A 22,721-nucleotide genomic window follows, 5' to 3' on the forward strand; every position below is an offset into this window, starting at 1 on the left:
AGATTTTAATTATCTGTACGTTTTGATTTTTGTTATTGATTATAATTGTTTGCCATATTGTTATAACTGTTACCTAACAATGAATTTTAGTCGTGGAGAAATGACAGACATGATATAGATTTTAGGAGAGTGTTTCAAAAACTCATTAGTTGCCACAAGAATTTATAAGGAACGGTGTCCATAGCGTCAACAACCAAATAAGAGAGCATTTGAGAACTTATTAGACAGGTTTAATCGTACTGGTTCTGTTTATGAAGCAAAGGAAAAAACAAAAATCATTATTACGGATGAAAATGAATTAAATGTTTTACTGCCTATTACAGAAAATCCTCATACAAGTATTCAAAATATTACAAGAGAGCAAGATATAAGTTATGGATCTATCCAAAACATACTCAAAAAAAAACAATATGCACCCATATCATATACAATTACATCAGGAACTTGTTGGGGATGATTTTGAACGAAGAGTACAATTTTGTCAATGGTCACAACAACAAATAGTTATAGAGAGATTTATTTGAGTTTGTTCTTTTTCTTTTTGAAGACGAGGCAACATTCCACAAAAATGGTAGTGTAAACAGACACAACTTTCATTATTATTCCACAACCAATCCGTACTGTGCTCAGACACAGAGTCAAACAAGATGGTCCTTAAATGTTTGGGGTAGAATCATAGGCAATTACGTTATCGGTCCTTTTTTCTTTGAGGAATCGGTAAATGGTGAGGTTTATTTACATTTTCTAGTGAATCATTTACCTATTCTACTTGAAAATGTACCATTAAATATCCGCCAACATATGTGGTACCTTCACGACAGAGCCCCTGCTCACCACAACGCACTTGTCAACGGTGAACTCGATGAACTATTTCCTGAAAGATGGACAGGAAGAGATGGGCCAGTTCACTAGAATTAAACGAAGTTGACTTCTTTTTCTGGGGTTATATATTAAAGACGTAGTGTATAGGACACACCTCCAACAATAGTTGACGATATGAAAATAAGGATTCAAAACGCCTTTCAAAGTGTCCACAACAAATGCTTACAAACATCAGTAGGTCTTTCGAAACTCGTCTCCAGGCTTGTGTAGACGTTATTAGAGGTCATTTTGAACACCTTTTATAACATAAAAAGTACATTTAAAATTTTTTTATTTAATTTAGTTTTTTTAATAAATTTTAATAAATTAAAGTATTGGTATTAACAACTAAGTAATACATGTTGTTATCAACAATAAAACTAAAATATCTCGAAAACTAATAACTTTAGGTATAGGGAATATTTAAAAAATATGTAAGTATAGTGATAGAACTTTTCGATAATAATATAAAATACAGGGTGTTCCATTTAAAATTATGAAGAAAATCTTGTATTTACATTTTGACTTACCCAGTATACAATTTGTGTAGTTATAAAAAAATTGTACATTGTTGCAAAACTACTTTAATATTGACAGTCAAAAGCATTAAAAAAATAAGTTTATATTACACCGTTAGAAACATATAGGGCGATCAAATCAGTATGATTTTTTAATAAAAGTGCTCGTAACTTTGAAACACTCAGTATAACCCTAGACAAGTGTTATATCTCTAGAATCAGAAAAATGTAGAGAAACCAGATTTTGAACAAAATACAGGGTGTTCCATTTAAAAAAAACATAACTTTGGTTTGGCACCGTGTTATGGAGGACCCTGTATAATTTTCACTAATTTTAAAATGTGTACATTAAAGGTGTCTATAACTTTTATTAACAACTTTTTTTCATATATTGTATAATTACAGATATATTGGACTTTGTCACAGAAGTTGATCACCCTGTAGAGCCTCCAAAAAGTATGGCACAGGGAATACAGCAAACATTGTGCAACAATTTGCTCATAAAAAAAGAATTTGTGTGTACTTTGTACGCACGTAAGAAGTTATACTTCTGTTATATAATTTTAACGAAATAAATATACTTAACAGTTACAATACAAAAAATTAAGAATAATTACCAAAAATTAACCAAAAGTTAACAATGCCAACTATTAAAAAAAAAAGAAAAAAGTATGAATCGTCCGGGATTTGAACCTGCAATCTCGCGATTTCTCGATCTCTGGTCCAATGCTCTACCAACCAGGCCATCAAGGCGCATGTTACTGACGTTTCAGATATACATAATTACACATCACGGTGACAAGTGAAATATAAAAATAGATGTTTTATTATTTTACGCCCAAGGAAGACAAATCCAAAGACACAAAATTATAATAAATAATACATTTACTAAAAAACACTAATATATTATTTTAATGGCTTATTTGCGCTGATACATAATTTGAAAGATAAGCACTAAACGTCATACTGTCTGTGTGCGCATGCGCGCAGATTTATGAAAAATTTTACTTTCAATCGCGCCTAAAGAAGTATAACTTCAAAAAGTTACACCCCATTGAAGTTACAAAATGAAAATCGATTTTTTTCAATATATCGAAAACTATTAAAGATTTTTTATTGAAAATGAACATTTAACATTCTTATGGCAGGAACATCTTAAAACAAAATTACAGTGAAGTTTGTTCCCTTAAACCCCCCCAAACTTTTGTGTACGTTCCAATTAATTCATAATTGTAGTACCATTAGTTAAACACAATGTTTTCAAAACTTTTTTGTCTCTTAGTATTTTTTAGATAAGCCAGTTTTTATCGAGCTGCGGATTCTTTTTTAATATATTTACATAAAAATTTTATGGGGGTTTTATTCCTTTAAACCCCCCAAATGTTTGTGTACGTTCCAATTAAACTATTATTATGATGCCATTAGTTAAACACAGTGTTTTTAAAACTTTTTTGCCTCTTAGTCTTTTTTTGACAAGTCACCTTTTATCGAGATGTGGCTTCTTTTTCAAAATATACCTAAAAATTTAAATTATAAATAAATTTTCAGATTATTAAGGTCTCTATAATCGTACTTAACCATATGCCATATACAAATATGTGGTGGATGCGACAAATATTCAAAATACAATAAACACTGGCTTATCGAAAAAGTACTAAGAGTCAAAAAAGATTTAAAAACATTGTGTTTAACCAATGGTGCCATAATAATTTAATTGGAACGTACACAAAAGTTTTGGGGGGGGGGGGGTTTAAAGGAACAAAACCCCCATAAAATTTTTACGGGGTGCACAAATTTTACTTTAATTTTTTTTAAGATGTTGCTGCCATAGGAATGCCACATGTCTATTTTCAATAAAACATCTCTAAGAGTTTTCGATATATGAAAAAAAATCGATTTTTATTTTGTAACTTCAAAGGGCTGTAACTTTTTTTGTGTGCACTATTGTATATAGGTAACTGAGGTTCAATCAACTTATTTTTGGACCCAGAATCTGTGGTATAATTGATGACCAATCTTTTCGGACTATATTGTACAATGTACAATGACTTTCATTCCTAACATGTTTTCTCACATACAATATTAAGTTAGCTTTGTTATGTTCTTTAGTTGCTAACTTTATAAATATTGGTGTTATTGCAATAAAAATTACTTCTGTTTTTAGTTATATGGCAACTGACTAACTGTCGTAATGTAGAGACAAAACAACTCACTTTACATCCCACGTGATGGGAAGGTCATACTTTACCTAAGGGCATAATTCCTTATAAACTATATCAATCCTATGGAGTTACAAGCAAATATGAATTTATACAATAACCATTTAAAGCGTTCTCACCCTGGTATTTCTTTTGTGGCTCAGCTAGCATTCAACCTGTTTACTGTTAACACTGATGATGATTTTGTAAGAACATCGAAAAGGTTCTGTTGTGATGTATCCCTTAAATGAATTTTAATAAAAGTTTTTAAACCTTTTACAAAGGATTTTTCAAAAAAAAATTGTGATTGATGGTATACAGCCAGCTACAGGAAAAATTCTTTCTTTTCCTTGTGGATTTTTAATTCATCAACTTACCTGGGGCAGACGTTCGGATACAATTAGCGTCTCTTTGCAAAGACAATGAAGTCGACTTTGCAAAGTAACAAGACACTTACTCAACATACACACTACACATGACACTAATACTCATGTTGTGACTGGCTGAATGACATAAAGTCCATGCCATTAAAAAAAAACTTACCTGGGTTGTGGGATCCAAAAACGGAAGGCTGAGGCGAAGGTGAGCTGTTTACTGAGCCTGTGGGTATCGAAGATCCAGTCGAGCTGTTGCTCCAATCCAAGCTACCGTTCTTCTGAGACTTAAATTCGTTATCTAAATCTTTGAGAGCGGCATATCTGTCTTCTGTTGGTCGAACTGACATAGTACTGTTCAGAGGATTGTTCAGTGGCGCAACGGGCGTAAGCTGGTCCCAACTGTTGTTTATGTAGTTGAATGGAGATGGATTTTGCAGATCTACGAAAACAGAAAAAATGAATTTTTTGAAATTTGAGAAAACATTTATATTATTGTACGTAACACGAACATTGATTAGTTGTTCAATTTTTTGTTGTCATAACCGCAAACAATAGGAAGTTATGTTTTATGAATATACTCAGATGAGTCCAGGTTTTGGACGGTCGCGAAATAATCTGAAGAAGACAAAAACCATTTGCTAAATGCAATATTGTTGACAGAATAACCTATCGAGCGGGCCCAGTTATGGTTTGCTTAGTATGACATACCTTCTGATGTCCTTACTGACTTAGTTCTTGTGGATGGAAGTTCTATGACAGGAGCATTGTATATAACAACCATTTTAGATGAGCATATGGAATCTTTTGCGCCATTCATAAGACGTAATTTTATTTTTATGGATGATAACGGGATTCCCACCGCGCTTGAAGCATCAAAGAATACATAGACGACGTCACGAGAGTCCGTACGAATTGGCCAACTTTCAGCCCCGGCCTCAATCTCCAATCGAAAATCTAAAGAACACACTGGGAAGACGAATTTAAGTTCGGCTACCACGCCCAAATAACTTGCCTGTCTTATTGCGGCTCTTCAGACAGTATGGAACGAATTGCACCAACTTCATGTTCAAAATTTAATTACCACGATGCCAAGACGTATACAAGCTGTTATAATTACCCTAAGAGAAAATACTAGATTCTTCTTCTTCTTATACTTGTTGTAGATCTGTTAATTCCGACGTTGCAGTATTTCTTGAGAGGTAGACTGTCAGCTATCTCTCCATCTTTTTGGTGGCCTCCCTGGTGGACACTTGCCTGCTGGTTTTCCTTCTAGCGCAACTCTTGGTAGTCTGTGCTCCTCCATTCTTTTTACATGACTGAACCATTCTCTTCGTCTTTGCCTGCCCCATCTGACTACATCTTGCACGCCACATTGTTCCCTGATGATGTTGTTTCGTATTCTATCTCTTCTTGTCTTCCCTGCTATTGCTCTTAGTGGCTTCATTTAGGCTGTTCGTAGCATGATTTTCGGTTTATTGGTGTCTTCTCTTGATTCAATGCCATAGGTCATAACAGGTCTGATACAAGTTTTATAAATTCTAACTTTGCTGTCCATTCTCATATATGGGTTATTCCAGACCACACCTCTCAAACATCCGGACAAGACAGCGGCCTTGTTAACTTGTCCTCTTAGGTGTCTGGCTCGGTCATGATAGATGATAACTTGATAACTCTGCACCTAGGTATTTGAACTGGTTTAGCCGTTCTGTGGGTTTCCCCTCTACCACGAGCTTGCATCTAATTGGGTCTTTCGCAATGGTAATGCCTTTTGTTTTCTGCGTGGATATGTTCATGTTGAGCCGTCGACATGCTTGATAGAATCGATAAAGTTGTCTTTTTAGGTCATCCTCGTCCTCTGCAATCAGGGCTGCATCGTCGCCATAGCACACTATACTGATTCTACGGTGGCCGAGTCTGTATCCTAGTTGTAACGATTCCACATCTTCTATTATTTCATCCATTAGCATATTGAATAGAAATGAACTGAGGCTGTCTTCCAGCCTGATTCCTCCTGGTATTGGTATGTTGGCCGTAGTGGTGTCGTTTGTTTTAATTTTTGTTGTATTGTTATTGTTCATTTGTTTCATGACTTCAACAATGTTTGCCGGTATACTTTTTTGCTTAATTTTCTTTATTATAGAATACTAGATATTAATAACAAATGACAAACATGATTTTGTTATAACTTTTTTTTGTCAACAAATCTACTTTTCATTTTTTCAATCTTCGAATAATGCGATGTTTTAAAAAAAATGTTTCGCATACTTTGCCGGTATATTGTAAAATACTCGGTTAACTGCAGATTGTATAAATAAAGACTATTTTAAATGAGTTTTTCAGTCATTTATAAAACCGTGTCGCGTAATTTATTTGAATGTCGTATTTGTGAAGGTATCTTTTTTCGTGGGATTTAAGTCTAATGATTTGTAAAGAGAAAATCATATTATTATGTATAATATAAATTAGACATTGTAGTGTTTTTAATAAATTAGGTATTAAGTGATTTTAATAATTAAAGTGTTTGTAAATAAAATAATAATAATTAAGTGTTTTTATTTAAATATAAGTGTAAAATAACTATCAGTAAATTCGAAATAAATATTACAATACACTGCGTTTCCTATTAACATTTAATGTTCTTCCTTAAATCTATGCACAATCTATAAGTGGCATCTCAAAAAATATGTCTTCTTCTTTATAAAATACGCATGGATCTAATTTTTTGCACATAAGTGTATAATAATTTTTCCAGATATATAAATCTAAAATATTGAGGATGCAGACAAATTAAATAATTAGTTAAAGACCTAAACTGGATTCGGGAGAACCGCTTTGTTTATAAAAAAATTTCGTGGTAATATAATGACTAACAATTCACAAAATACCAACAAACTATTTAAATTAAAGTGATATGTACTCCAATTATTATCCTTATTAGGTAGAGCGTGTGATGTCGGCAATTTTTTAAAATTAAATTTTTGCATTTTATTTTTCTTCTTCATTTATTTTTCATTCGTTTGTATGGGTGTGTTTGAGCATTATTTGCCTCGGAGTCAATAGTCCAGAGAAATAAGATTTTTGTCGGGACACTTGAGCAGCCAGGTTGCAAATGGGTTTTTTGGGTACTATATACCCATTATAAATACAAAAATGCCCGTCACAGTTCGGACGAGAATTTTAGTTATTAACAAATAAGGGTCAAAAATGGCAGTTTTTTCGTTTAAATCGCTACAGATAAAAATATGGTAATGAAATATCTTATTTAATTAATTATTTAAATCTCTTATTTAATTTGGTACAGAGTTCCAGAATTCTGGAATGGGTTTCATAAACAATGGAAGATGTACAATAAGCCAAGTGGCTGCAGTACAACCGGTTCACAACAGACGGCTTCCAGGGAAAAAAAATATCTTATTTAGAGTATTCATCTTTTAGTAGATAAGCAAAGGTTCAAAATGGCAGTTTTTGAATTTTGGTCCGATCATCTGTTGCTTCGCTAATTGCCAAATAAGACTAAAATTTCGAAAATAAAAAAATTGCTATAACTTTTGCGAAAATTAACTTTTGACTTTGATGTTGCATGAAAACTTGAGAGAACCAGTACATATCATGGACGAAACATTTCAAGACGATTTGCCAATTAGTTTAAATTTTGTTCAATTTGTTTATCCAAAAGAGCTTTTTTTGCAATGTTATTGTTCAGAAAATAATAATGATACAACAATCCTGTGGAAAGCACATGAAAGAAGAACACTTATTTTCAAAGCATTTAAAAAAATCTATAAAAAGTCATTTTTATCATTTCGAAAACATTTTACTAAAGTAGTCATTTTTGGCTTAAAAACAATTTGAAAAGCTTTGTTAATATTGACTGTAGAGTAAATCTACTTTGGAATTTCAAAAGCTGGTATTTTTACACGAATGTTCAAAAAAAAAAAAACTTTTTGCCTAGGTTAATTGCGGTCAAAGTTAGCCACTTTTATTATTTAATTCACAGTTACTTCTATATACATAAAATTCTCCTGTAACAGTGTTAGTTACCATACTCCTCCGAAACGGCTTGACCGATTTTTATGAAATTTTACACGTATATCCTGTAGGACTGAGAATAGGTTCTATTCTCCTTTTCATGAACATTTTTCAGTGCGTCACAAATTATAGAAAAAAAGGTAAGTCCGTGATAATACACATTTATGACATGTATTCTAACGTGACATTTTAGTTAAATCTGACAGTTGTCAAATTTTATTTTCAATTTGGAATAAAACCAAATCAATTGTGTCTATTGCATTTATAAAATGGTATTTTCTTTCATTTGTATAGTCTTATAAATTGTATAGATTATATTGATAATAGTATTATTTTATTTAATAAATAATTATTTTTTGATTATGGCGCCATCTATCGACAACTAGAATAATCACCAAACTAGAATAATTACCAAAGTATTCACAGACGTGCCTTTTTTTTTGTCACATACAATTTAATGCGTTAGAGAGAAATCGAAAAACTGTGACGCACTGAAAGATGATCATGAGAAAAAGAATAATCTATTTTTCATGCCCATAAATTATAAGGAACATTGTTAAGGATTATTTGGACACAATTGTCTACCTTAATTTTATATGGTGTAGAATTAAAAAATACATACAACCCTTAATGTTCACTCTTCTATCACCAACCCCTATTTTTTAATAGCAATCTATATATTTGCATCTATAAAATTCTCCTGTCACACTATTAGTTGCCATACTCCTCTGAGACCGCTTGATCGATTGTTATGAAATTATATATGTATATTTGGTAGGTCTTAGAATCGGTCGTAATCTATTTTTCATATCCCTGAGTGAGAAGGGGGGTTCCCCCTAACATTTTGTAATGTTAGGTGGGGATATGTGTACATAACGTACTCTATAAGACTACGAGTACACACAAATTAAAGAAATTATGATCAAAATCCATCGACAAGCTCCGGCGATATCAATCGCAGCATTTGTTTGAAGAATCAGTTTCATTTTTTGAGTGCACAGATTTTAATAATTATTCCCCTCCACCCACCATGAATCGATTTCGTTAGGACGTAATTTTTAAAGCTTTATTAACCACTTTATTGAAGTTCAAAGTTTAGTCAAACTTTACACATAAACTATATACCTTGAACTTCAAAATGGCGCTAGTTAGGTTGCTTAATTGTTATAAACAGAATAGCTGTGAATTAAATAAAAAAAAAGAATGTGTGTGTACTTTGCACGCACGTAAGAAGTTATACCTCTATTATTATGATTTCAACGAAATTAATATACTTAACAGGTTATTTGTATTTTATTTAAATATTAAACTAACTTTCTATACCTACCACTTGTAAAATTTTTTTATTAAAACGATACCAAAAATATATAAAAAAAAATAATATGAATCGTGCGGGATTTGAACCCGGGACCTCTTGATCTCCGGTCACACGCTCTACCACTGAGCTATATTTCTTTTGCTTTGACAGGTTACAAGATTTCTCATACATACTGACAAATTTAATACACCAAACCAAGTGAAGTATACAAAAATACTTTAAATATACTTATTATTATTATAAAATATCTTATTCCCGAGGAAGACAAATCCAAAGACACAAAAAATTATAATAAATAATACATTTACTAAGAACACTAATATATCCTTTTATATGATATATAATATGACTTGTTTGCGCTGACAGCGCTGATACATACATATCTTGAAAGATTAGCAACGAAATACATACTGTCTGTGTGCGCATGCGCCCGGCATTATAAAATTTCACTCTCGATCGTAAAGAAGTATAACTTCAAAAAGTGTCTAACTTTGACCCTGATTAACCTAGGTAAAAAGGTTTTTTTTTGAAAATTCGTGTAAAAATACCAGCTTTTCAAATCCCAAAGTAGTTTTAGTCTAGAGTCAATATTAACACAGTTATACAAATTGTTTATAAGCCAAGAATGACCCTACTTTAGAAAAATGTTTTCGGAATGATAAAAATGACTTTTTAATGATTTTTTTAAATGCGTTGAAAATATAACTATTCTTCTTTCACGTGGTTTCCACAGAATTGCTATATTATTACTATTTTCTGAACAAAATTGCGAAAAAAAGCTCTTTAGGGTAAACAAATTGAATAATATTTAAACTAACTGACGAATCGCCTTAAAATTTTTTTGTGCATTATATGGAGACTGTTTAACTCAACTTTTCATGCAATATGAAAGTCTTAAGGTCATTTTCGCAAAAGTTATAGCAATTTTTTTATTTTCGAAATTTTAATTTTATTTTGAAATTTCCGAAGCAACAAAGGATCGGATTAAAATTCAAAAACTGCCATTTTAAACCTTTGCTCATCTACTAAAAGAAGGATACTATAAATAAGATATTTAATTACAATATTTTTAACTATAGCGATTTAAACGAAAAAACTGCCATTTTTGACCATTATTTGTTAATAACTAAAATTCTCGTCCGAACTGTGACGGGCATTTTTGTATGTATAATGTATTAGGTATATAGTACCCAAAAAACCCATTTGCAACCTGGCTGCTCAAGTGTCCCGAACACGGTATATTTTTGCCTTATTTCCCTGGCGTACAATGTATGTTCGCCATTCTAACTTTACAGGATTATTTTGTCAAAAAATCATACAGAAGTAAAAAAACTTCATTTATACAATGAATAAACTTTTTATACCATTGTACAAAAATGAAGTTTTTTACTTCTGTATGATTTTTTAATTATGGTATACAGCCAGCTACTGGGTATTTTCCCATTGATTTTGATTATTTTGTCCTTTCTATGCGGAAGCTCTAAAGGAGTGCTCCTTGCTTTCTTCTCGTTTGTTAGGTACATAGGTATACAATCATACTCCTGCTCTAATTTTACAAAGATATAAAATATATTAGTTGTTTTTTTCTTCATCCTATTTTGGACTGTTTTCTTTTGTAGTATTGTTTTAAATTTTCCTTTCTTTTTTTATAATTTTGCAATTTTTGTTATTTATTCTTTCATATTTGTCATCTTTTTATTTCTATTATAATTAGGGATATTTGACTGGGATACAATTTAATGCTCAGGGGTCTATCAGAGCATTAGACGAGACAGGAGAACCTCTGATAGACTTAAGGATTTAAACATTGTGACGGCATTATACCTTAAATACTCTCCTGTTCTACTTCCTTTTGGTCCACTTCTTCATTATCTTTTACTCCACAATGTCCTTTAATTAATCGAAACTAAATAATATATATTGATTTGTTGACTTTGCAGTTCTTCAAATTTAGTAATTACATTGGTTAAAATATATGTAATTATTATTGACCTGGTTGATATTTTTTATTTTCATAACTGCACTTTTACTATCTGAACAAATTGCAAATTATTTTGCTGTAATTTTCATATTACTTTTATATAGGGCAGCTTTTAATTGGCTATTAACTCTGCAATATACAGTGCTCTTCCGATAAAACTATCCACCTTATAACTTTTGAACCACTGATTTCAGGGAAAACGCAAATACACGTCAAATAATAATTAAAGGGGGAGATATTATGCCATATTTAAGCTTGCTGGGAAAGGCACCCTCTCACCTCCCGTACCATCCCTTAAATTTTTTAAAATTACTACCACCTTTTTTATTTGACATTTGGAGTCAACTCGTTGTACTGATTTCAAAAATGTATGTACTAACACAATAACTAACATATAATTTATTTAGATAAAACAAATTATGTACAATAATTTACATTTGAAAACCGAATTCTGTTATAATCGAAATACACGATATTTAAAATTTACAATTTTCATTTATAACTAAATTTCAAATCGTTTGTATTTATATCATTTTACAGTTAACCTAGTTAGTGCAGTCACTGAAAGTGGAAATGAGCTATTACCTCCGATTTGGTTGAACCTCCATCGATTTTCATGAAAATTTGTGAGTGGTTAGAGGATACCTCAAGGAACAAAGGTGACCTGGTGCTAACTTGCGCTTTTATAATCCTGGCGGTGCATGCGACCCCTTAGAGGGACAGATTCTAAGCTAAATATCTTATATCAAGTTTTTAAAATAAATGAATACTTTTTGAGTTATCAAAGATCAAAAATTTTAATTTTTCCTGGAAAAATTGCATGTTTAAAGCTGTTTTTCATAAATAACTCAAAAACTATTATAAGTTTTTACAAAAAAGGTATAATTACCAAAATTGAAGCTAATAAAATGCAAAATAAATTTATTGTCCCAAAAATCTTTTATTACTACCTTAAATTGAGTTATAGATAATTGAATGTATATTTTTTTGGATAGTACTCAAATCTAAGTATTCAAGCTTAAGTAACGGGAAAACGATGCATTTATAACATATACTTACTAAATATTTGTCAAAGCACTCACAAATATCTATCAAATGAGCTGCCGAAGAAGTTGATACCAATAAAATTTATTCTCCAAAAATGTTTAAAAATTTATGCTCCAAAAATTTTTCAAAAAAATTTGTTTTTTTTTAGAATAACTCCATTAATTTTTGTGATATCAGGTTTGTCTAATTTCTAATTACCATTTGAAAGGTAATTTCAAGGGCTTTAAAACAATATTAATTTTAATCTTTTAAATCCCTTAGTTTTTTTTTAAGATAAAGATTAAAGGGCCCCTGTTACATGGCTCTCGTCGTGAAATTAAGGCTTTAAACGTTTCTATCTCGGTTATTCTTTATGTTACAGGAATACTAAAAACAGTAAAACATTTATTAAAGAAAAAACTTAAATTTGATTCTCAAGAGAAAATGAAAATCTGAAATATCCTGATTTTTTTAAATCATACTTTTTTTTCAAAAATATGCATTCTAAACCAGTCAAAGTTTTTGAGATCATTACATACGCTAAAATAAAAAGAGCCTTATAGGGATTGCTGTAAATTTGAACTTTTGTGGAAATGGCACATGTTTTATTTTTCACTTTTTCCTAAAAAAATCGAAAGGGTTCTTTTATTTTCATCATAACTTGCTAAATTGTGGTGCTATCAACTACTTCTAAAGCTCATTTGATAGGTATTGCTAAGTACTTTGACAAGTGTTTGATAAGTATATGTTATAAAATTCACCGTTTTCCCGTTACTTAAGCTTGAATACTTAGATTTGAGTACTCACAAAAAAATATACATGTAATTGCCTATAACCCACTTTGATTTAATATTCAATGGTTTTTCAAGTAAGGAGTGTATTAAATTTTTTATTATCTTTAATTTTGGTAATAATAACTTTTTTGTAAAAACTTATAGTTTTTGAGTTACTTATGAAAAACCATTTTAAAACATGCATTTTTCACAAAAAATTAAAATCTTTGATCTTAAGTAACTCAAAAAGTATTGATTTTTAATAATTATGTATAAAAAAATTTACTTATAATTTGCCCCTCTATCGATTTCTGGGGTTATTTTTAACAACATAATTTCCACCCCGATAAGGGTTTCACCCCCAGGATAAAAGCGCAAGTTGGTCCATGACACCTTTGTTCCTTGAGGTCTCTTCTAACTACTCACCAATTTTCATAAAAATCGATAGAGGTTCAACGAAATCGGGAGGTGAAAACCTTTAGTTAATGCACTAAGTATACTTCAGTTACTGCACCACAAGATCGGCTTGGGTGCGTCACAATATGCATTGCCTAATTCTTTGATCAAATTTTGAATAGTCTTGGAGAAAACACAGTCAACAGTCAACTGGATGGACTTTTTAAATGTTTCTCGTTTGCCTAAAGAGACTAATTCCACTGCTTTTTTCTTCACGTGCCATATCAGAAATATTCGACGTTGGCAATCACCATTGCGAAGCCTTTTCGATAATAATTATTGTCCTGCATTTGACATCCGAGTCCATTCACGAACGTTTTTTAACCAAGAAAATTATTATCTTCCTAAACTTTTACGATCTTCTTTTTGGCTTTAAGGATCAGTTGTAGTTTTCTATATCAATTTTCCCTCGCCCTATCCAGGTAAGACATTTTCAGCTGGTTAAAAATTCTTTAGCTTTGTTGACTCTTCTTAGTACTTTCTCATTAGCTTTTGCTGTCCAATGCATCTTCAGCATCCGTCTATGTATCCAATGCTTCAATTCTGTTCATGTTTGATACTTTCAGTGTCCACACTTCTGCACCATACAGAAGTACAGACCAAAAACCTAGAACTTTACCATTTTCTGTCTTAGTTCTAAACTGAGATGATTATTACAAATAAATGTCTTCACTTTCATACAGGGTTGGCAGGTTTAAACCAACATGCTTAAAACCTTGGTTTAAACCATGGTTTAAATCAACTGTTTTTTTAAGAAAAAAACCTGGTTTTTTTATTGAACCTCCAAACTGGTGTTTTTATTTAAAGTTTTTTATACAGCTGCCGCAAATGAAGAAAATTAAGATAAATAAATTCTATTTTTTACTTTGGAACTTAGCTATTTTGAATATGTTTTGATACGTTTGAAGATGTTTTTTTGTTATTTTAATTTTTTGTGTCTGTAAATAAAAATAAAAGTTGTCTTCATTCGTAGACATAAATCATTTTTTCCATTGTTTATTACTATTATTTTATAAAATAATTTATTCATTTTTAAGGTATTTAGACTTATGATACTTTGTATCAAATAAACCTGGTTTAAACCAAATAAACCTGGTTTAAACAAAAAAAAAAACTGGTTATTTTGGTTTTTTTTGAAAAATCCTTGGTTTTTGCCTACCCTGCTTTCATAAAACTATTAAGTTATATTCTATATTTTATCCTATATGTAGTCTATGTTTTATTGCTATTCTGCCTATATATTGAAATTTAAACGATGTTTGACATTTTGTAGCAATTAAGGCAGTTATATTTAATTGTACCTATTTATTGCCCTACTAAATCGAACAAATCGTTAGATTGTACTTTAAAACAAGGATAAAAATAAGTACAACTATTAAACCATATAAAAATAATCTAATTATAGATTATAATGGTTAGACGCAACGTCCAAACAATGATTTAATTCAGCCATATACGAGTATGTGTGAATACTATTTAGATTCTAATGATGTAATGCAAATGTTAGATGGGCGGGAAGAAGTAAAAACCGGATTGAACTGCCTACCATTATATCATTACGTTTATGCTTACCTATTATACCTATATCGACAGTCAACATATACAGTGTGTCAATTTTAAAATTTACAATGGCTATATCTCACGAACAAAAGCTGAAAACGAAAAATTCTTGAAACCGTTTCTAGGATAGTAAGGGGGAACTAAAATGACATGAAAGAGAACTCACCCCCATCAACCCCCTAGGCCCCACCCACCACAAGCAAAAAAGTTTAAATTGCAAACCCCTACTTGTGATACATCATTGAAAAGGCTATAAAAAATGCTATCCAATGGTATAAATAATAATTATACAGGGTGAAGCAATAATTGTGAAACTTTGGCTTAAATGAAAAATTTAATGAGGTTTTGTTGAACTACAAATTTGATAAAAATGTCAATTAAGTAAATATTCAAAGTGGGTTCCGTTGTTTTGTAAACAATAATACAGTCTATTTTCAAATTTTGCACGAAATTTGACAAATGTTTTTCTAGTAATAGGGCGACATGCTTGAGTAATTATTTCTCGCAATTTCCCAAGTGACGCAAGTTAAGTTTTATAAACAACTGATTTAAGGCAAAAATGGCAAATTAAGTTTGAATTAACAAAAAAAAAGTACGAGCGGACAGTTACCATTTAAAATAATAGTCCGGGAGATAGCATTACAAATACAAAAGTCATAGTAAGCCAGCTGATATTAACATCCTGTATAATTATTATTTATACCATTGGATAGCACTTTTTATAGTAGGATGGTATATTATTTTTTTCTATGGGGTTACCCTAAATCAGTTTTTTATAAAACTCCACTTGCTTCACTTGGGGAATTGCGAGAAAGAATTACTCAAGCATGTCGCCCTATTACTAGAACATTTGCTAAATTTCGTGCAGAATTTGAAAATAGGCTGTATTATTGTTTACCAAACAACGGAATTCACATTAAGTATTTACTTAATTGACATTTTTAATAAATTTGTAATTCAACAAAACCTTATTAAATTTTTCATTTAAGCCAAAGTTTCACAATTATTGCTTCACCCTGTATAATTATTATTTATACCATTGAATAGCATTTTTTATAGCCTTTTCAATGATGTATCACAAGTAGGGGTTTGCAATTTAAACTTTTTTGGTTGTGATGGGTGGGGCCTAGAGGGTTGATGGGGGTGAGTTCTCTTTCATGTCATTTTAGTTCCCCCTTACTATCCTAGAAACGGTTTCAAGCATTTTTCGATATCTGCTTTTGTTCGTGAGATATAACCATTGTAAGTTTTAAAATTGACACACTGTAGAATGTTTCATTCAGTTAGTTATTAAATTTATTCATTATACAATTACGAGGGCAGCTAATTAAGTTTTGGGATATGGGAACACCGATGTACCTATACATCTTCTTCTTCCTCTTTAGAAGCAATTCTGCTTGTTCATTGGCGGATTGATACCCTTATGGAAGGTTGTCACGCCATCTATTGCGCAGTCTGTCGATACCTCTTCTACAGAGTTATGATTATTTATCTCTTGCTATTTTGACCACACGTGTCTCCCCCATTCTGGTTATGTGGTTATTCCATTCTTTTTTTCTATTTAGTGTCCATTCGTTTATACACTGTACGTTACATTGTCTTCTAATATCTTATTTATTAATAATTATTAATTATTATTCTCATTACTCTCATCTCTGCCGTTTCCAGTAGTCTTTGTGTTGTGGCTATATCGGATCTTTTTTCTGATGCATATGTCATTATTGGTCTTACACTGGCTTTATAAATTCTTGACTTCATCTCAGTGTTAATACACTCTGGGCCAAAATTAACCGGCCACCTTAAAAATGGACCATTTTTGATGTCTTATATCTCCTAAACCTTTTGTCCGATTTAAGTGATTTTTTCAATATGTTATAGCCTTATTCCTTGACAATATCGTTATAATAATGTTGTTGCTAACCAGGTAAATTTTCATTGTATACCGGGTGTACGAATCAAACTGTGTTTTTTTCTTAAAGTTTGCACCACCCTGTGGAATATTCTAGCATTTTTAGAATACTGAAATTAAAACCTAACTATAGCCTCATGCTTTCTTAACATTCTGTTGTTTGATTGATTCGCTTATGTTGGATAATAAAAAAGTTAGGTGCTTTAACAACTAGACATGTTTTTTATCAATACAGGGTGTTTTTAAAATTTTTTTGCAAAGTTTAAGGGGTAATTCTGCATGAAAAAATAATGACAGTTTGCTTTATAAACTTATGTCCGCAAATGCTTCGTTTCCGAGATAGGGGGCGTTGAATTTTTTTTGACAAACTGACGATTTATTTATTGCTTTAAAACCGGTTCAGATATGCAAATGCAATTTGGTGGATTTTATAACGTAGTTATTGCATATTTTTTGGCATACAATTAAGAACATAATATTCACCATTGGCGCGCATACGGGTAATATGAGCCATCATATTACCCGTATGCGTCAATGGTGAATATTAAATGCTTAATTGTATGCCAAAAAATTTGCAATTACTGCGTATTAAAACCCACCAAATTTCATGTGCATGTCTCAACTGGTTTTAAAGTAATAAATAAATCGTCAGTTTGTCAGAAACATTTCAACACCCCCTATCTCGGAAACGAAGCATTTGCGGACATAAGTTTATAAAGCAAACTGTCATTATTTTTCATGCAGAATCACCCCTCAAACTTTGCCAAAAATTTTTAAAAACACCCTGTATTGATAAAAAACCTGCCTAGTTGTTAAAGCACCTAACTTTTTTATTATCCAACATAAACGAATCAATCAAACAACAAAATCTTGAGAAATAATGAGGCTATAGTTAGGTTTTAATTTCAATATTCTACAAATGCTAGAATATTCCACAGGGTGATGCAAACTTTAAGAAAAAAACACACTTTGATTCGTACACCCGGTATACAATGAAAATTTACCTGCTTAGCAACAATATTACTATAACCATATTATCAAGGAATAAGGCTACATATTAGAAAATCACTTAAATCGGACAACAGGTTTAGGAGATATTAGACATCAAAAATGACCCATTTTTAAGGTGGCCGGTTAATTTTGGCCCAGAGTGTATGTCTGTTTCGCCTACAGTGTTACTAAGGCTTCCTGCCGGTCTATTTGCTTTCTGTACTTAATCTCTCACTTCTTTTTCCAAGTCTCCGTAACTTGACAACGTAATTCGAAGGTATTTTACTTCCATTACTTGTTTATTACTGATATCATCAATTTTTATTTTGCATCTGATTGGTTCTTTATTGATTACTATTGTTTCAGTTTTCTGAGATGAAATTGTCATATTGAATTCATCTGCTCTGATATTAAATCTGTGGACTAATCTTTGCAGACTATCTTCATCTTGAGCTATCAATATTGCGTCGTCTGCGTAGCAGATTATTTTCAACGAAAACTTTTCGTTTATAAATTCGCAAAAGTGTGTGTGTTATTGCGTTGCCGCTCCTGAAATATCTAGAGGCCACCTAGCGATGGATTCCTATGTAGTTTTGTCTTCTGAATCCAAATCTGAAAACGCATTTCGCTATCTCTAACCATCTTCGAGATATCCGACCTCAAAGTCGTCATTGTGACGTCACAAGCCTCCTTTAAATTGTCATTTTCTTCCGACATAGAAACGTCAATTCTACTTTGTTTTCGTTTGACACAACTAAACGTCAACATAATTTTTTTTTATCTAAATTTATGTGTCTCGGCAGCAATGGCCATTGACACAAACAATATTGGTTATACAATAATTAATTACAATAAGGACTTAAAACTAAATATTATAACAGTTAATTTCTAAATCTTAAATAACATTAGGTAAAAATTATGAAGAAAAAAAAATTGGATATACAATCATTGGATACTATAGAGACGTACAACTAATTATCAAATTGCTTCGGTCTTGTTGGGATACTTCGGACGTTGTTTAGTCATAGTAGCAGTTGCATATGAACTAATAAGATTACTGGAAGAATTGGATCCAGACATGGTGTTGCTAACAGTGGGGGAACATTGATTTAAATTGTTACTCATGTAGTCAAAAGTAACTTGAATTTGTTTATATTAACGTTTTGGATGTCTGGAAATAAGTGATAACCTTGGATATATCACTGCAATACTGGTTGCCTAACCGTTGGCGTCCATTGGGACGGGATAGCAACAGTGAAAACTATTGACAGTTTGACACTGTATGTGTTTAAGTTGGAAGATTATTAAGTAAAACATCTCTTACTGACTGAAGTTACAGCTTGTTCTTGATGATTAACACATAACACAATTGTTATTAGTCACTATTTGAGCGAAAACTAATTTTGATAACTAGTATTTACAGTAATAATTACAAATTTCGGCACCAATTTACAGATCGATACATACACGTTCTGACGTTAGTTTGACAGTCAACATAAAATTGAAATTACAGTTCACTATTTTCAAGGGAAACTGTTTATTTTGTATTTATTTATTTTTATTAGATATCAAATCTATATTATACGAGGTATGTCAAAAAATATGAAGTTTCATCAAGATTAAAGTATCTTTATTTTTCACAATAGAGAGATTTTGCACCTCTTAAAATAACCTCTGATTTTGGCTCCACTATGGTTAACTTTATTAAGCATAACGATTACGGAAACGTTAAAAAGCAGAGTTTTTGCAGCCTGTCAAGTAGGTTTTTCGTGTCATCGTTATCGTTATTTAAACATACCTCACTTCACAACGTTATTGAAATTTAAAGCATATACTTGAACAGTTTTTGATATTTTAATTTATAGGTAATCAAAATTAGAATCTATGTAAATGTAATTTTACTGATTTTTTTACATTCTGGCAACAAAGCAATTTAACCATTACTATAACGATAACGATAAGCACTACTTTAAACCTCCGTAAATTACGGAATTCCTTATGTTTAATAACGATAACGGATCATATATTCGCTACTGCGCAGACGTAGTATAACGATAACCATAACGGAATTGCAAAATAAGAGGTGCAAAATCTCTCTATTATTGAAAAGTGTTATTATAAAAAGTTGTTTGGAGTTAAAAACTATGTTCTAATATGCAATTATTACTCGTACATCGTTCTAAAGATAAAAAAAATATTTGAAAATTATTTTTCTCAAATTACGGATACCAATATCATTTTCATTCATAACTCTTTTATTATTAATTTTACGAAGAAAAGTTATTCTTCATAAAAAGTTCTGCATGGTCTAAAATCTAAGATGCAATCATCATATATCAAATTTTATCAATTTTATTCGAGGTATGTCAAAAAATATGAATTTCGTTCAAGAGTAGAGTACCTTTATAGTTCACAATATTTAAATTAGGATATAATTGTACATTAAAACAGAGTCATGTCTCATTGGTGTTGAGTCATGGACTCTTAAACAGAGGAATATTAAAAATCTTGAAAGCTTTGAGATGTGGTGCTACCGCCGTATACTAAGAATAAGTTGGGTGGATAAAATTACAAATGAAGAAGTAATACGCAGAATAAATAACAAGCCAGAAGTTCTACTGAATATAAAAAAGAGAAAACTTGAATACTTAGGCCACCTGATGAGGGGACAAAAGTACACATTCCTACAAAACATAATGCAAGGAAAAATCCAAGGACGAAGAAATCCAGGCCGTAGAAGAATGTCCTGGATGAGAAATTTGAGAGAGTGGTTTGGCTGTACCACTAACGAATTGTTCAAAACAGCAGTAAATAAAATTAGAATCGCCCTAATGATATAAAATCTCCGATAGGAGAGGCACTCAAAGAAGAAGAAGTACATTAAAACACAGCATTTAATACTAAACAAATTTTCATAATAGAAATTTTCCATATTATGAATTTAAATACGTAAATAAACAAAGTTTTCGTTATGATAATGCTCGCATTTTCAGCTTGTTTTTTGATAAAATTAATAGTTTTCGATTTATTCGCTAAAAACATTTTTTCAAACCAAGCTCTTGGAAATTAAATAACCTACAATTTCATATTTAAACATTTTTTCGTATCTCTGATGCCAATCTTTCTATTCTGAAGAAAATTACATTTTTTACCAAATTAAAAAAATCGTTATTCACTTTTAGCTCCAGTTTTTTAAAAACTAATTCTAAACCAGTCAAACTTCTAGAATCTATTAATAATACATAAATAAAGAAGAATGAATAAGGCCAATGACTAAAAACACCGCTAACTTACATTATTATGCTTCCAATTGGATTTCTCCTTATTTAAAAAAAAAAATATAATGATTTTTTAACCGTACCTTTCTTATTTTTTATCTTGGAAAGTTTGTTGAAAAAGAATTTTGTAGGTTTTTATAAGATCTATAAGATTATTAATACTAAATCTTTTTAAAATCCTCACCCTCAAAAAAAGATGACTTTGAAAGGGTTGATAAAGGTGTTTTTCGCATTTATTACAAGTTTTAATTGAAGACATGAGTTGATAAAGGTGCTATGTCCATTTTTTTTCAAAAAATGACTTATTTGTATATTTGGTTACCTAAAGTCGTAATACAACCCCTGAATAACTCAAGATTCTTAAATTGTTAATAATAAGGATTATTTTAATTGATAAAGGTACTATGTCCTATGACTAAGTACCCTTTTTTATTAGATAAAGGTGCTATGTCCATATTTAAGGACATAGCACCTTTATCCACTAGATAGTGGGTAAGTTTTATTTACATGGTAGGTGCCATGTGACATTTTAAGGTTATGTTTGTTGTTTATCACATCTTTCAACATGGGTTCGAGAAGTAAAAGAATGTTAGAATTAGTAAAAAACAAGAAAATATGTGTTTCAAATAAAGGTAAGTCCGAATAGAGATTTTTTTTTGTAGATAGAAACTGTATTTTGTACTTCTCTAGAGGTCAATACCAATGCGGTGATTTTGGAGCAGCCAAGCACTAGTGGACTTCAAAAGAAGGTCAACTATAAAGCAGGTAAGCATATTAAAAAATTTTTTACTACCTTTATTAATTAATCATCTCTTTTTAATAACAATTTACCCCCTCTGCGATTCAATTTTTTATTTAAAAAAATATAGATATAATATACATTACTTGAGTTATTATTACATACATACCTACCTATGTACATAAATTAAATTTTTAGACTATATGGATAATTGTACTGATGAAAGTGTTACATCAGGCAGCGAATATTCCCCTTCCAGTGAAGAAGATTCAGAAGAGGATTCTGATAACTCAAATATTTCTTATTCGACGAGTCTCATAAACAAATATCCGGATGTTGATAGAGTCAAACGTAAAATGTTTTCTGATAACCAAGAAATTAAAAAGGTAAAGCTAAAAAAAGTTAAGATTAAGAAATAAAAATAGAAATTATAAATAAGTATAAATTTAATAAATAACTAAGATATTTTTAAGGTTCCGACAAACAGCAGGGAAACCCCGGATAGGATTGACGAAGTGCAGGAGGAAATACCTCGGGAAATACGTATAGAAGACCATAACCAGCAATTCCTTGTTACTGCCGATGAAATAAGTAGAAGAGAAATTGTTAAACCAGTTTTAAAAATAACTAAAAAAAGAGTCCAGAAACCTGATAATTGGAAACGAAATAAAGCTGCAAGGTTAAGACAACAAGGTAAAGAATATATTT

General features: G+C 31.0%; 1 protein-coding gene across 2 annotated transcripts in view; it reads right to left on the bottom strand.

Moving 5' to 3' along the window:
* LOC126891893 (arf-GAP domain and FG repeat-containing protein 1) overlaps positions 1–22,721 on the bottom strand; it is a 260,586-nt gene that overhangs the window by 25,128 nt on the left and 212,737 nt on the right. For both annotated transcript variants that reach the window (XM_050661234.1, XM_050661235.1), the window contains exon 4: positions 4,121–4,393. In XM_050661234.1, coding sequence (XP_050517191.1) covers positions 4,121–4,393 — 273 coding nt within the window. The remainder of the gene's footprint in view (positions 1–4,120; positions 4,394–22,721) is intronic.

This window comes from Diabrotica virgifera, chromosome 9, assembly GCF_917563875.1.
Source record: "Diabrotica virgifera virgifera chromosome 9, PGI_DIABVI_V3a".
In the NCBI taxonomy this organism is placed as follows: Eukaryota; Metazoa; Arthropoda; class Insecta; order Coleoptera; family Chrysomelidae; genus Diabrotica; species Diabrotica virgifera.